At 34.0% G+C, this 15,185-nt stretch overlaps 1 protein-coding gene across 1 annotated transcript; it reads left to right on the top strand.

The window, feature by feature from the left end:
- Window positions 1-1,643: 1,643 nt before the first annotated feature.
- Window positions 1,644-11,237, top strand: LOC119833745 (putative bifunctional UDP-N-acetylglucosamine transferase and deubiquitinase ALG13). Its single transcript, XM_038357910.1, has 14 exons — window positions 1,644-1,919; window positions 1,997-2,094; window positions 2,169-2,323; window positions 2,477-2,938; window positions 3,007-3,300; window positions 3,429-3,607; window positions 4,263-4,358; window positions 4,862-4,952; window positions 6,245-6,451; window positions 6,742-6,875; window positions 8,016-8,137; window positions 8,537-8,635; window positions 8,981-9,135; window positions 9,513-11,237. Exons 1-14 carry the CDS (start codon window positions 1,689-1,691, stop codon window positions 9,761-9,763), a joined length of 2,574 nt encoding a protein of 857 aa, XP_038213838.1. The 5' UTR covers window positions 1,644-1,688; the 3' UTR covers window positions 9,764-11,237.
- Window positions 11,238-15,185: the final 3,948 nt, after the last annotated feature.

Here is a 15,185-nt window from a genome sequence, read left to right as displayed (position 1 = left end):
CTGCTTAGCTAGAGAAAGATGAGGTGTGTACCTATAATTGTGGCTGTAAGACCCAACACCCTCGCAATCGTATTAAAATCAATTTTATTTATAAGAACTGTATAATAGCGAAATGTAAAAAAAATAAAACATTGCCGAAAATTGTTGAAAGTTTTTACACGATTGGTCATGATAGACAATACAAACAAAACAAAATGAAACATTATTTTCATAATTAACTAGTCCTCCCCGGCTTCGCCCATATCTTTCCTCTTTAACAAAAAGACCAAGAAATCAACACCGTTCTTGAGTTTTACGCTTAGCAACGCATTTGGCGATTAAATTCGTGTCACCTTGCGAATATATGTTCTGTGCTTGTGTCAAAGTGTAGAACTAGCATAATCCTGCTTGACCGATTACTAAAAAATTTTATATGAATACTCGGTAGGTTGCAGAATATAATATGAAGGTTTTTTATACTCCCAAGTGATAAGTACTTGATAGAATAATTATTGCCGATGTAGCTATTAATGTTTTATAACGGTAGGGGTAGGGTCATTCAAGAATATTCATAAAATATACTAATTACACCATTATCTTATTGTAGGAAAGGTTATATATAAAATTACAAAATCGTAATTTGATGCTTTATATAACTCTCAATGTTGTAACTTATATAACTCTCAAGACATTTCTGCGAAAATTTTGAACTACAATTTAACTATCTCAAGATAGGTGGGAAAATAATTTGCTTATAATAACGTTAGATTGGGCGGTGGATTTTAAACAGATACTTCTGTAATTCAAAGGTTTTTAACAATAATCAATTTTCATCAATAAAAATTGGGATCAATACAAATAAAAATAAATATTGTTTCCATAGATTTGACAGTTTTTTTCCTATTTACCTAGTTTTTGTAAGGGGAAGAACGTGGATGCGGGTCACTGACTGATTTCGTTCCATGACCATATTTAAAGACTTTTTTTCGGAGATAATTGCCGTTGTTAATGATTATAATATAATTAATAATATTTTGAATGGAATATTTTCATGAAAAGTTAAATATTCGTATATAGGTTGTGTAGTAAAATATTTCAGGCGGCAAAAGTAATGTATTTAGTACAATTTTCGGAATAGCTAATATTGGACAGTTATAATATTGTCAATTTTTAAACAGACCAAAATATTCCTTTTTTATTTCATAATAATAATATAATATCTAATTTAAATTCTAATTTGCAGTGAAATGACACATTCATTGGTAACATTGTGGCAAAAATACATCCCTATTGAACGCATCGATATGATGAACGTGTTTTGATTTTTCCTTCCCGCCGGCTCTTGACGGTTGCTTTTGGCACGTGCAATTTTTTCACACAAAGTAAAATAGAACATTTTCGCTTTAATTAATTGTTAAACACTGATGCTGATTATCGGAAATTATCTATTCGGTGAGTGTCTTGTAATATAATTATCTATTTGTGTTTTATTTCGTGCGCACGTGTTTGTGTATCGTAGACACCAAAACAACCATTTGCATTTACCAGACAAAAGCTACGATATGGTTTTAAAAGAAGGTAGAAGTGTATATGTGTAAAAAATAAAGTGTTCATAAATTCAACAGAAGTTATAAAGTGAAGGAACTCCGCAGAAGTTTATAGTCGTCATTTGTTTTTGTTTACCTGCAGATTATTAGCAGTGTTTAGCAATGTCACCTTCTCCGATCCGATGCCGTGGGCCGTGGAAAATTCAAAAGCGTACATCAGAGCCCGATCGTTGGCTCGACGAGATGGGCTTTTTTCGCAAACATACAGCTAGAGACTCCAGCTGTCTTTTTAGGGCAGTATCGGAAAACATATACAACACACAGCGTTACTACCACACAGTTAGAATAAATTGCATTGAATTTATGGCTTCTAACAGGCACCTTTTTGAAGGGGTACACCATATTTATTTTGGTTTATTTTTTTTCTTTTTGAGATTTATATATTTTCACATTAGTGTTTTATTTTGTAGTCATTGAGTTGCCCCATTGAAAATTATCTCAAAGAGATGTCAAACCCTTCAGAATGGGGTGGAATTATTGAGGTATCAGCTATGAGCCATTTGTATAGGTAAGGTGTCTCACACAGTTTTATTTAATATCTTATTTAACTCTTTGTTTACCACCCAATGTAATATCTTGCAGACGAGACTTTGTAATATTTGAAGCAAACAAAGGTCCACAAACAAATATATGCAATGGTTATGGCAATACTATATATTTATTCTATTCCCCCGACACAAAACACTTTGATGCAGTATACACCAAAGAATTTATTAACAACTCTGCATTTTGTCAATGTAAGTCTATCCATTCACATAAAAAAAAAACATTTTTTAATTTTTTTTTTCCAATTAATTTCACTCCTTATTTGAATGATATTACATTTCAATTGAGGTTTACTTGTTTTATTTTATATTCAATACATAATGCAAACAATTATTATTACATAGCGCTTGTGTATGAACTTCTGTATGATCGAGTGTACCATTTGGAGGATTTGTCTTATGCTATTGAAAAAATGCTCCATGACAAAGTTTCAAGCAGCCACATTGAATATTTCTTGCCGGAGAATGTAGAGCGATGCAAAAAGCAGAAAGAGCGAGCAAAGATATTCGTTGAAGAAACTAATGAAGATGATAAAGATAAAAACAACAATGCACTGACATTGAAATGTAAACATCATACCAATGATATTGAGAAAGCGAGCCTGTTTAAGGAATCATTGAGCATCTTTGTGTTCAATCGTAGTCTTATACAGCTTGAGAATGTGTGTATCAACTGCCTGAACGTAAACAGTGCTAAAGTGCTCCTTGATAATGGAATAACACCATTTCCTTATAAAGTAGCAAAGGCTTTAGATCCTGACATTTATCGCAACATTGAATTTGATGTTTGGAGCGAACTGAGAAGAGGTATATTATATTTCAAATTGTGAAATCTTTTGAAAACAATCAACTTGATAGGAATAATGTATTTGCAGAATTACGGTTCGGTGCTAGATATTCAGATGGTACTACTTTGCAAGTGGGTGTAAAATGCTTATGCAAGTTAGCAGTAGATCAGGCTGTGCCATACCATTGTCACATTCAAGAAATGGGGCAGGATGGTGGTCCATGTTTAGTTTTTATTGAAGAGCTGGGAGAGAAACGCATAGTAAACTTTGATCAATTGGAACCACTGCCAGTAGAGGAAATTAAACCTTGGGCGCCTCCATACAGATACTCCCGAGCCAATTCTCAATTGCTCAATCTTAGCCAGATGCTGCAACAGATAGGTTTGTTCCATCTTAATAAATAAAATATTTGTCAGACTTGTGATTTAAATATTAACAAAACTTTTATTTCAACAAAATAAACTCATAATGAAAATTATTTATAATCGCATACTTCAAATTGTGATCAGGTAACATCGCGCGTAAACAAGGATTAAAAGCGAACAAAAAATCAAAAACGGACGAAATAAAAGTATCCGAGAAGGAAAAATGTAAAATAGATTGGAGCGAGGACAAAACAGATGTGTCTTATGCCACTTATTATCCCACTTACCAACATCTGGACTATTATAACTTTCAACCATTACCAGTTAGTGTGTAGATAGGTAGTAGAGAAGGAATTATGATGATAAGCATTACACATGTAAACATACAAAAATCTACATACAATTAATCAAACAAAACTAGTTATTCAATACTTCACTTTTTATAAACACATATTATAATGCTATGTTTCCGCCGGCGGCTTTGATCGCGTTATCTAAAGACGTTTTAACTGTTCCTATAGGATTTCCGTGATATCAAACTAGCATTGTAACAACTATCATCCATATCTGGTTTGAATGGGAAGTGTATTTGAAAATAATTTATCTTTATACTGCTATTTAATTTGTCCTATATGTTTTCATTACAAGTGCAATGCTTATGTTTAAATCCATATCGTAGCTGGGTTAGATGTGTTTGTGATTTAGTAGTTTTAGACAGTTTGTGGAATATTTGATAATTACAGACTATAGTTGTGAGTTATTATATTATTATTGTTTATATTTTCGGCAATCGTAATTATAGGTTACAATGTACAGGTTTGGTTTTTAGTAGTGGAAAAACATAGTGATAATTGGTGAAGATTGATTTAAATTATGTAATTTTAATTAGTTTTGGGATTATTACTATCTAGTAGTGTGTGGAACATTCGGGATAATAAATTATTTGAATAAACAATGATAAACAACTGTTCATTTCAGGTTGAAATAGAAGCGGTTCCCCTGATGGTGGACTGTCGGACAGCGGGCGCTCAGCCCCAAGAGATCAACGGCTCTGCGCCGGATAACCACACTCAGGTGATACATCATTTACTAGCTGATGTAATTTGTCTGTTATATTATTCCCCATAATGGAACATTACTGACAATGTTCCCCTTTTATTGTTCAAATTAAATCACACTATTATTAAAGTAGCCAAGAATATGTTTTAAAAAAAATATGCCTTGATGATAGCATGATAGTAAACGAAAGAAGAATATTTAATCCTGGCGACCCTAATCAGGTTGAAGGTGTCTACCGTTCACATTTGTGAAAATTCATTGGATGCAACTGTATCTCAAAAACAAAATACTTGTACATGGCAATGCCTCAAAATTACATACAAGATGCAGCAAACACAGCTAATGTTTTAACAATGAGGCCCTAATATACCGAGCTTGTCATCGGTAGCACCAACTGACATGCTGCTGAATGTCTCACAAGGGGATTTTATATAATTACCGATGGCACCTCATATATTATATCTTATTTTCTCCCTCACATGTTATCGGCGTATATTTAAAGAATAATTTCTATATAGCAATCGGGCGGTGGGGACGTTGGCAACACCGTCAGCTCCTCTGCACGCGCTTCCACGCCAGCTACCACCAATTCGATCACCACTTATACTGGTAAGCCAACACTTATACCTGTAAGTCATCACTTATACCTGTAAGTCAACACTTATACTTGTAAGTCGCTCCTTATGCCTGTAAGTCACCATTTATACATCATACCTCATACCAGTTATACATCTAGGTCTTCTCTTATACTGGTATAACACTGCTTTCTTACCTACCTATTGTTTTTTCTTTTAAGTGTTTTGTTTAAGTATTTTAACACTTGGATGCTTTGAACCAATTAGAAATAGATTGCATCATAAAAAAACGAAATATATCATAGCAATTATATGATTATTATTCCCATAAAAGCATATTGAATTGGCAAATTAATTAAACTAATATATTAAACAATCATGCAGGTTTCAAGGTACTGTTAAAAGAGTTGAAATTCGTAAAGCTTTTCGTTTCGTTATCTACACTTAATATTATAGCTTTGCTAGGAGGAGCTTTTGTATTTTTGTATGTTTTTAACGTTTTACTGATTTCAAACATTATATTTTCATCATTTGATAGCTGCAACATCACTGAGTGACATAGGCTATATATGTACCACGGGCGAGGCCGGGGCGAACAGCTAGTACTTTATAAACCAAAAATATGTTATTATAATGTTGGTATCATCAAAACCTATTTGCCTTAAATAAAAGTAAAAATGACACAATTTATATGCTATTACTTAACGACCTGTGCAATTTATTAATTACCTATGCAAAACTTTTTTTATGATAAACAATTTTTATCATTAGGAAGTTAAAGTGCCGTTAATATAAAATTATACCGAATTTACTGGTTAGTCTATTGAATATAATTTTATCGTAAAGTTGTGTTATATATGAGTGCAGTGCAAGTAGGTATGACAGAAATTTTATATTTTACTTTATATATGCTGAATGACTGTTAAATTAAGCCTCCTGTTTATCTTCTCTACTATTGATATTGTTAGGTCTACTTATTTCCCTATTATTCTCTTGATAAAAACTAATTTTGAGTTTGTATAATATGTATCTTGTTTTGTGTTTTTATATTTCACAACTAACTTCTTTCTTTCTTTTTTTCTTTTCTTATCTTAAATATTTTCTCAATCATTTGTTGATGTCACATATCTATACTAATATTATAAATCTGAAGAGTTTGTTTGCTTGTTTGTTGGAACGCACTAATCTCAGAAACTACTAGTCCGATTTGAAATTTTTTTTCAGTGTTACTTAGCCCATTTTTTGACGAAGGCTATACGTACCACGGGCGAAGCTGGGACGGACCGCTAGTTTTATATATATATATAGAGTTAAACAATGACGCAGGTGCGAACCCGGCGCCGCTCACGCACATGTCGTCGGGCGTGCCGTACAACTGCGCGCCGTACATGTGCGGCGTGAAGTCGGTGGTGTGGTGCGCGCCGCACTCGCCGCAGCTGGCCGGCGCGCACGCGCCGCCGCCGCCGCCGCACGGCGTCAACCCGCACGTGTACAAGAGCGTGCAGGCGAACGGGGCCGATTTGCCTATGAACGGTTCGTTGCTGTCCGATATATGTCTTTTTCATAGTTATTGATCGCATGAGTTCGGCTTATTAAATTATACACTTATATTGATAAATGTTTTGTTTTGTTATATGTTATACTATAATGATAGTGTCCGCAAGGAAAGAACACAAAATTTATTTATTTCGATACTGTAACAATATTTTCACAAAGAAACTAGATCAGACCAATCTTTTTAAATCTCCACATGAGCATCGTAGTTTGCACCCTACATACCATAAAATTTCATCTCTTTATTCATCATAAATCTCCGACCGCAGACATAGCGACGCTCCGCTACTACTTCAACCTGGGCGTGGAGTGTACGTGGGCGGCGTACGGGCCGCCGCAGCCGCCGCCTCACGCGCCGCACCACCCGCCGCCCAGGCACTACTCGCCGGCCGCCGTCGCGCAGGTGCGCACCGACACAAACAAAGACACTTACACCTACACTAACACTTACACTTACACTTACACTTACACTAACACTTACACTAACACTGACACTGACACATACACTAACACTGACACTGACACTAACACTTACACTAACACTGACACTGACACTAACATTAACACTTACTCTAACACTAACACTTACACTAACACTAACACTAACACTTACACTGACACTAACACTAACACTTCACCTGCTCGTGGAGTGCACGTGGTACATACAATAACATTGTCATAATTATACGCAAACAATTATCCTATTACTTAAATGAAAATAACACTCGTTATTTCATATTCTGCATACATTCCTTCCTTCTCGTTGCGACTCACTCTTGATACTACATATAAGTGCATATCATTCACACTTACGCATCATACATTTCACATCCTGATCACGAATTTCATAGCATTTATTTCCCTACACTTTACAATAAAAACTTGTTATGATTCAAATCATTGTGATGCGTGAACACCACCACCACCACATATAGCACTTTGCAGATCAAATAACATTAAATCACTTAAAAATGAGAGGCCGGAGGCCCATATCCTTTTCCTTCCCCTTCCCAGTCCTTTCCTTTATTCCTTTATCCTAATCCTTTCTTAATCCCTTCCCAATTGAAAGTCGGCAATCCATTTGTAGAGGCGTAAGGTCTGCAATCGACCTTACGCCTCTACAAATGTCCATGGGCGGTGGTAGCGCTTACCATCAGGCGTCCCACCAGCTCCATTGCCGACTGTGACATAAAAGAAGAAAAAAATGATCATACACCTAAATTTTATGTTGGAGTATAGCACGCTTTGACATGAATTGGGCCGGCTCGCACCGGGGAAGTACCACACCCGCCAAAGTAGACCGGCGTTAAGTAGTATCCTACTCGTTTTCTTTTTCTCATTCTACCCAGTCTAATCCTTCTTTCCAGTCGTCAATCCTTCCCTTACCCTTACCCGTTAATAGCGGGCAGCGCATTCGCAGTACCACCTCTGCGAATGTTCATTGGCGGTGGTGATTGCTTACCATCAGGCGAACCACCAGCTTGGTTATTCGCTTATGGCCAAAAAATCTCGCACATATTCAAAACATCGCGAATGTTCGCAGGACATGCAGCAGATGTCGCTGCACGACCGCGCGCCGAACCACGACAAGCACAAGCCGAACGATAAGCCCCTGGGACCTTCCGCGCCCAAGGGCAACGGCCAGAGGCCCTTGTTGGGGCCACGGTACGTATAATACGATAAAATTATGTAGCTAATATATAATATTGTGAATGAAATGGTTTGGAAACTATGGAATTTCTATGTCATATTTTTATTCATGTTTGACAAATAAATATGTCTTATTGATTTACCACATAAATTGATTTATTTAAGAAGTAGACAGTCGTTTACTAATAAAAATACCAAAATATAAATACACAAATAGGCCTAAAGTTCATATTTTATTGTTTGAATGTTGTTATTACTGTTATTTGTGCAAAACAAAAAGAATAACATTCAGTCAAACCATTACTTCATATATATTTTTATACATATTATTTCTATCATAATAATCTTCATTTGAATAAATGTTTTTTTTTTTTCATAATAATCACATTTATATGTGAAACTGGTTTGTTGCAGCTTCAAGCGCGGCAACAACCAGGACAATAACCAGAGCAACAATCACAACCAGAATAAAGGGCATAACAACAACATGTCCAACAAGGGACCGAACAATCGGTGAGTTTGAAGTATTTGAAATTTATTATATTATACAAAAATCATCAAATCTGTCGAGAAATATTAATCCAAATTGGAAAATGACGAAAGTAACCCAACAAAAACAAACGAATCGAGAATCACAAAAGAAAAGAATCACATTATTCAGTTAAAAACCCACGGATTTTAAACGCGATTTATTCACAGTTATTAACAAACCCAAAAAAATACAGTCAAATGGAGAACCTTTTTAATTTTAATGTTAGTTCAAAACATAAAAATTCTGCCATAAGCCAGGATTCAAACCTCCTTGCGCTGAACCATTCTTAAAATTTTCGTTGTGTAATATATTTTTTTAACTTGCAGCCGCAACTCGTACGTGGACAATCGCACGCCCTCGTACGAGGAGGGGTCCGTAGGGGTGGGGGGCGGGGTCGTAGAAGCGCCCCTGCTGACCTTCCCCTACGCGCCCTACCCCCCGCCGATATACCCGCTGCCGTATTACCATATTGATGAGCCTGGTGAGTCTGTAAACATTGTGGTTAGCTGGTAACTTTGCTGATTTAAATTCTTGGATTGCCATTTAACATAGTATTGTTAGCTGCACTTGTATGTTTGTATTTAACTGACCCCTTTAGGCCAATTTACTTGGACAAATTAAATTCAAATTTTGTACAAATATCAAGTATCGGTGATAATACAATAATTTTCATGAGTCTCATTTTATTCAATACTGGGCTAGAATTATTTTTCCAGGCATATTGTCTGCATAAGATCAAGTGAGATAATTTTTTCTGTTCTTCAATTAAAACGTTTTAGTTTTCTTTGACCATATTTATTATACATGTTTAAAATACCAAACTCAAGAAAGTACTAATTTTATCAACAAATGTTCCAGCAATGATGGGCATGATGAGCGGCATGAACACGATGGGCTACGTGTACGAGGAGGGCATGGAGTTTGGCGTGCAGCCCGTGTACGGCGCGCCGCCGCCCTACCCGCCCGTGCCGCACGCTCCACACGTGCCTCACCAGCCGCACGTGCCACACACGCCTCACGTGCCGCACCAGCCGCACGTGCCGCACCAGCAGCACCAGCCGCACGTGCCCCATGTGCAGCACGCGCAGCCGATACATGAACATAAGTAGAGGGGAGGTGGATTAAGGTTGTATGGGTTAGGGTTGCCACTATTTTGATTCCATGTGCTCATATTCTTTTAGTAGCGTCAATATAATGTTACTTTTTGTGAAATAAATGTTTCAGCCTTGTTATATATTCCAAAAAAACAAAGTGTGATGAGTCAAGTAATCATACATGATGATATCACGATATTCTAATTAAGTTTTAAAATTTGGAATTTTTTATTTTGTTGCATTTAATTGAAAGTATGATATTACTGTAGATTGCAGTTTTATTTGAATTTTTTCATTTTTTCTGCTAAAATTCAAAGTAAAAATGTCTTGTATGTTTCAGTTTAGAGTTCGCATATTTTTCTATTGTTTGACAATATGAACAATATGAAACGGTAAAGGATCAGTGGCAACCCTAATTATAATACTCCAAATCTAATAGTAGTTCATTCAGAGTCACTAACGTCCATTTTCCAAAATGGTTAAATTCTTAAAGAATTTTCAATAACTTATATCATGAAAATTAATACTCTATTATAATTTATCTGTATTATTTTCCTACACACTTGATTTAATGATCTGGTAATAATACTAGATTTTAAATTAGTAAACCTGAATGAACTACTTTGTAGATTAAGTCGAAGCCTGACATGATATGTAAGTGGGACAGTAATCGCCTTCAACCATCGTTTTAAATGTCTGTTTTAATTTAAACTCTAGAAAAAGAAATATTGAGCCTGATAATAAGAACCATCATATATATACTGATGGAAAAATGTAGGAATATTTTGGTTTACGGTAATTTGTATAGAATTTCAGTATTATAAAATAGTTCAAGAGTATATTCTTCAAGAGAGTTATAATAGTTCAAGAAATTAAAGATCTCTTAAAATAAAATATATCAAACTCGTAACAATCAATATAAAAATACCTATATTTTTCCCAACTTAGATAATTGAAAAGTTTTACAGTCACTTTAATCTTCAGATTATCATTAAAAATTATTATTATATATAGGCGATTACTGTCTTTCTTTTGAACTAACTGCTCAACATTTTGAAACAAAGCTATTTTGAAAACAACTAGTTTGTGTTTAGGTAACAAACGAAAAAAATATATCAAAATCATCTAAATAAATGAATGCAATATGTTAACATGCTGAAATAAAACTTAAAAGACAGATTTTATTACCAAAAATGTCTGAAAAATAGTTTTGTTGATTGTTTTAATGCATATTTACATTTATTTAGAATCACGGATCCGCCATTTTGACATATCGGAACGAATTTTTGACTTTTTTCTATAATCTTTGGAAGGAATTATAACTTATTTGATCTGAAATTTAAAACTACCGGCAAGGGAGTTAAGTGTGTACTTAAAATAACATGTAAGTTACAAAAAAGGTTTTGGTGTTTAAAATTAAAGAAAGCAACGATTACGTCATCGAATATTACATAAAAAATGCCGATTGGTATTCGAAAGTGAAAAAAAAGGAAATTTTGAATTAATATAAATTACAAAGAAAAAGAAATTAAAATATGTTTCCGTATTGCAAAAGCGAGTGGTAATTCTCACGACACAGAATTTAAATTGCCAGTTTGTAACAGGGTGACCATGTATTAATAACTTTTTTTCTTCCCACACCGTCAAGTAGCGTGGTCACCCAAAATTGTATTATATATACATATAATATATTATGTAAGTGTTTGGTGTCCTGGTACTTAAGGATTGAGATTACGGTTGGACCAATGGGAGACTAGCACCTGTTTGTGGCTGAAATATTTAATAAATGTATGAAAAGAAAAGTTGAAAAAATTGAAAAAACGAACTATTGTATTTGTTTAGTCCTATTCTTTAGGGCTTTCCAACTGAAAAACGTAAATAAATAATTGTTATAAACGTATATTAATAATTCATTACCATTGAAAACATCACATAGTTTTAAAATTATGTTTCAAGTATAGCTTACTTAACACTAGAACTATAAAAATAACTTAAATACTCATAGCTTAAGCTGTGTTGAAATTTTAAAACAACAAAAGAGTTCCCAGAAATATTTCAGCCATAGACTATAGAAGCATCACACAAAATTAAATATTTGATAAGTTTTTTTTTTTTCAAAAATTGCCGTGTTCAATGGTGCTTGTTGAGTATATGAAGGTTGACAGGGTTTCGTAAGATTTTAGTAAGATACGAAATTATACACTAGACATGTAGGCTCTGTATCATTCCTTACCTAAGCTTAATTAAGTTTAATGTTACGACGGCTCGTGCAGCGATGGACTGATATATAACTTGGTTATTCAACTTAGCGAAATGACGTAAAGGTTGATATGTCTTTGAGATAAAAAAAAAATTAAAAAGTATATATTGGTAAGTGATAAAAATGTGTTTTCTAAATTAATGCAACTTCTTGATGATCTCTATACGCATTTTTTTTACTGCAAATTTCATATTTTTCAATTATATATCAGTCCAATGTATGTCACGATTCTCAAAACCCACATATGCGTTGATCGCACGCTGTCTCGTAGGCGGGATGGCCCCGCTGTTATATTACTTTGTTCCTAAGTCGAGTCATGTTAGAAATTGTATTGTGATTGGGGCTGGATATAAAATGCGTTTATTTGTTGTAAATACTTAAATTCGAATTGAAAGAACAAGAAACGGTTAATGGTGGGGAAGTTGATGATTATATAAGTTTTTTTTTCATATATATAACACTAGCTTTCACCCGATTTTGCCCACGTAGAATTAGGATATTAAGAAATAATTTAGTGTCTGTCTATTCCTGGTTTATCCCAAGGGAGCTATAAATCGGTATAAGAAGTTAACTCATACCCTGCCTGTGTACCAGGTTTGATCAAAATCTGTTCTTCTGAATTCAGTATTCAATAATAAACCAACTCACTAGATCAATTTAAATTAACCTTTGAAACATATTATTTATACATAAATTACGCATTTCATACACAGCCCTAATAGCGTGTCAATCTTGTATTATTATATGCAGAATCTCCACAGGATAAATATTCCATGATCTCATTTCAAGTGTGGTTAAAATTGGTGCTTGGATAGCTGTTATGAGCGTCGTTGGGGTCCAAAAATGGTAAGAAGGGCTTTTATGTATAAAAACATATGAAACTGTGTCATATCATAAAAACAGAAAGTGTTATGGTAAAGAGGCACTTATTTGAAGTGGATTTATAAAAACTACAAATTACTGCCATTTCAAACTCGTTGATATAAGTCGAATTATTGGTTGAATGCAGGTCATATATACCAACCACATAGCTGCACTGAATTCTACGGTTTCTGATTCAAATTTAATTTTGTGATAAATATTCCTTGGTGATTTTTATATTCAGATCCCCACGGAAGAGAAACATTTTCAGTTATAAAGGCCCCATCGAATAAAATAAGTTTATCTGTACATTTGAATAACTAGTCTTAGCATTTATACAAAATGCATTTAATCTTTCCTTTGGATATACGTCCTACGATTTTTAAACATTTTATATGCATTTAAATGGAGAGAAGTTACAAACAAATTTCTAGTACTTTACACGATTGCCAAAAAATGTTTGACAATATTACGCGCAACTAAATTTAGGAAATATTTTTGGAGGGTTTTAAAGTTTCGGCTGTGATTTGGAAGTAAAATTCGGAAGGTATTAAGGTCGGTATTGGCGCGAAAACCTTGAATAGTATTCGGCTATGGTTTTTTCACGTATAATATGTCAGTGTATGTATAGATTTAAAGTTAGGTTTCAAAGCGGTCTTATCTAGGCAGAATTGCTATTGTTACTAGCCATTCTGTAAATTAAAATTGGAATTCTAAGAGCAACTTCATATTGATTTGAATTTTTGTTTTAAAAGCAAATTTCTTTTCTTTTATTCCATTTTTTCTTAGAGCTCAAAATTCGGTCGGTAAGCCGTTTTTAAATCTAACCCTGTATTAGTTATTTGTTTATATAAAATATAGGAATATGTGTCTATATTTAGGTGTTGTAAGTGCTAAGCATAAAATATGCCTGCGAACTAGCAATATTAATAAATAAAGTGGCCCAGTTAATATAAAAAACTTGGGTCCCGAATGGGCTGAGAAAAAAACGCAATATGCAAAAATGCGCCAAATTGCGTCAAAATAATGTCATTGATGCTCATTGCTAGTTCACAGACTATACTATTACTATATTATACGTGTCTCTTTAAACTCTCAATGTGTAAGTGTTGTAAATTAGTTTTTTTCTAATATTAAAGTGAGGTTGTCTGCAAAAACTCCGCCCAATAATTTTCGATTTGGATTTCATAAGAGAACATTTATTATATTTTTCATAATAGGTATACCGATATTTTGTTTGTACAGTGCGTTGTTGAAAAAGTTTAAAAAAAGAAAAAAAAATATGTGTGATTAAGTCGTCTTGGTGTCTCAGTATTTGTTTTAAATCGCTAGGGGTTAGTTTTATGTTAGTTGTTAATTAATGTTAGTGTACTTTTTAGTTATTTTTATAAGATTAGTCCGTCACTGTGAACAGGTCGAACGTCGCTGAAATAGTCGAGAAATGTGCCAATTGCTTTGGCGTAACTGCCATTAGAACAAAATTTGTTGTCCGTAACAAGTAAAACTGTCTGTATACGTAACAAAATTGTGTTGTGAATATATTTTAAAGTTAGATGTATGTCGTAATTATATGGTTGTACAGAGCTCAAAGAGTTATTCCGCCTGTGGAATATAAATTGTATTTTTTTTTTCAAAATTCCCTTGAATAAAGTAAACTGTTTTTTTCTATTGTTGGTTTTATTGGACTCTTCTGGTTTTATGATAAGCGACCAACACAGCTCATGAACATTTGCTTCTTGCCATTGTGGATGGATTGATGAAGTTGTATATTTTTATCCCACACTCCGCTACGAACATTTGAAATAGTGTAAGCAGTAACATTTTTATAATAATCATATATTATCATATATCACTGCAATTTTTAATAATTAGTTTCACCTGATCAAGAATTATTAAAATTACCTACACAAGAAACTAACACATAAGACTGCCGGTCACGGCTCGAGTAAGTAACTAGTAGTCTGTGGCTGAGTAATGACCACTTAAATTTATCTTCAAAAACGTTCCAGCACCCGTGATTAATCTATCTACTTAAACCTAACAGGCCTGTCTGTACATTAGATATTGAAGAAATCATTTAAATAAGGGATTTATTTTCTATATTTATTAGTTAGTATGTAGTACCTGGATGACCGAGCTTTGCTCGGTATTTTTTATTTTTTTTTATAAATTGTGTTTTTTGGAAATTGTATTTAAGTACGAATTACATGCTAATAAAATGATGAAATATGAATATGTTTTTGCGAGGCAGGCCGTACGGAGGTTTAGCCTTGTTATGGAGAAAGAGTGTTTTCAATAATGTGTCGATTGTGCAGT

The sequence above is a fragment of the Zerene cesonia genome, chromosome 18 (assembly GCF_012273895.1).
Source record: "Zerene cesonia ecotype Mississippi chromosome 18, Zerene_cesonia_1.1, whole genome shotgun sequence".
Classification (NCBI taxonomy): domain Eukaryota; kingdom Metazoa; phylum Arthropoda; class Insecta; order Lepidoptera; family Pieridae; genus Zerene; species Zerene cesonia.
The sequence above is the reverse complement of the archived record's forward strand: the minus strand, read 5'-3'. Positions and strand labels throughout refer to the sequence as shown.

Coding starts and splice junctions, on each gene's coding strand:
- LOC119833745 (XM_038357910.1), top strand. CDS start 1,689: ATGTCACCTTCTCCGATCCGATGCCGTGGGCCGTGGAAAATTCAAAAG. Junction 3,608..4,262: donor ATAACTTTCAACCATTACCA/GTTAGTGTGTAG, acceptor TGTTCATTTCAG/GTTGAAATAGAAGCGGTTCC. Junction 6,452..6,741: donor GGCCGATTTGCCTATGAACG/GTTCGTTGCTGT, acceptor CTCCGACCGCAG/ACATAGCGACGCTCCGCTAC.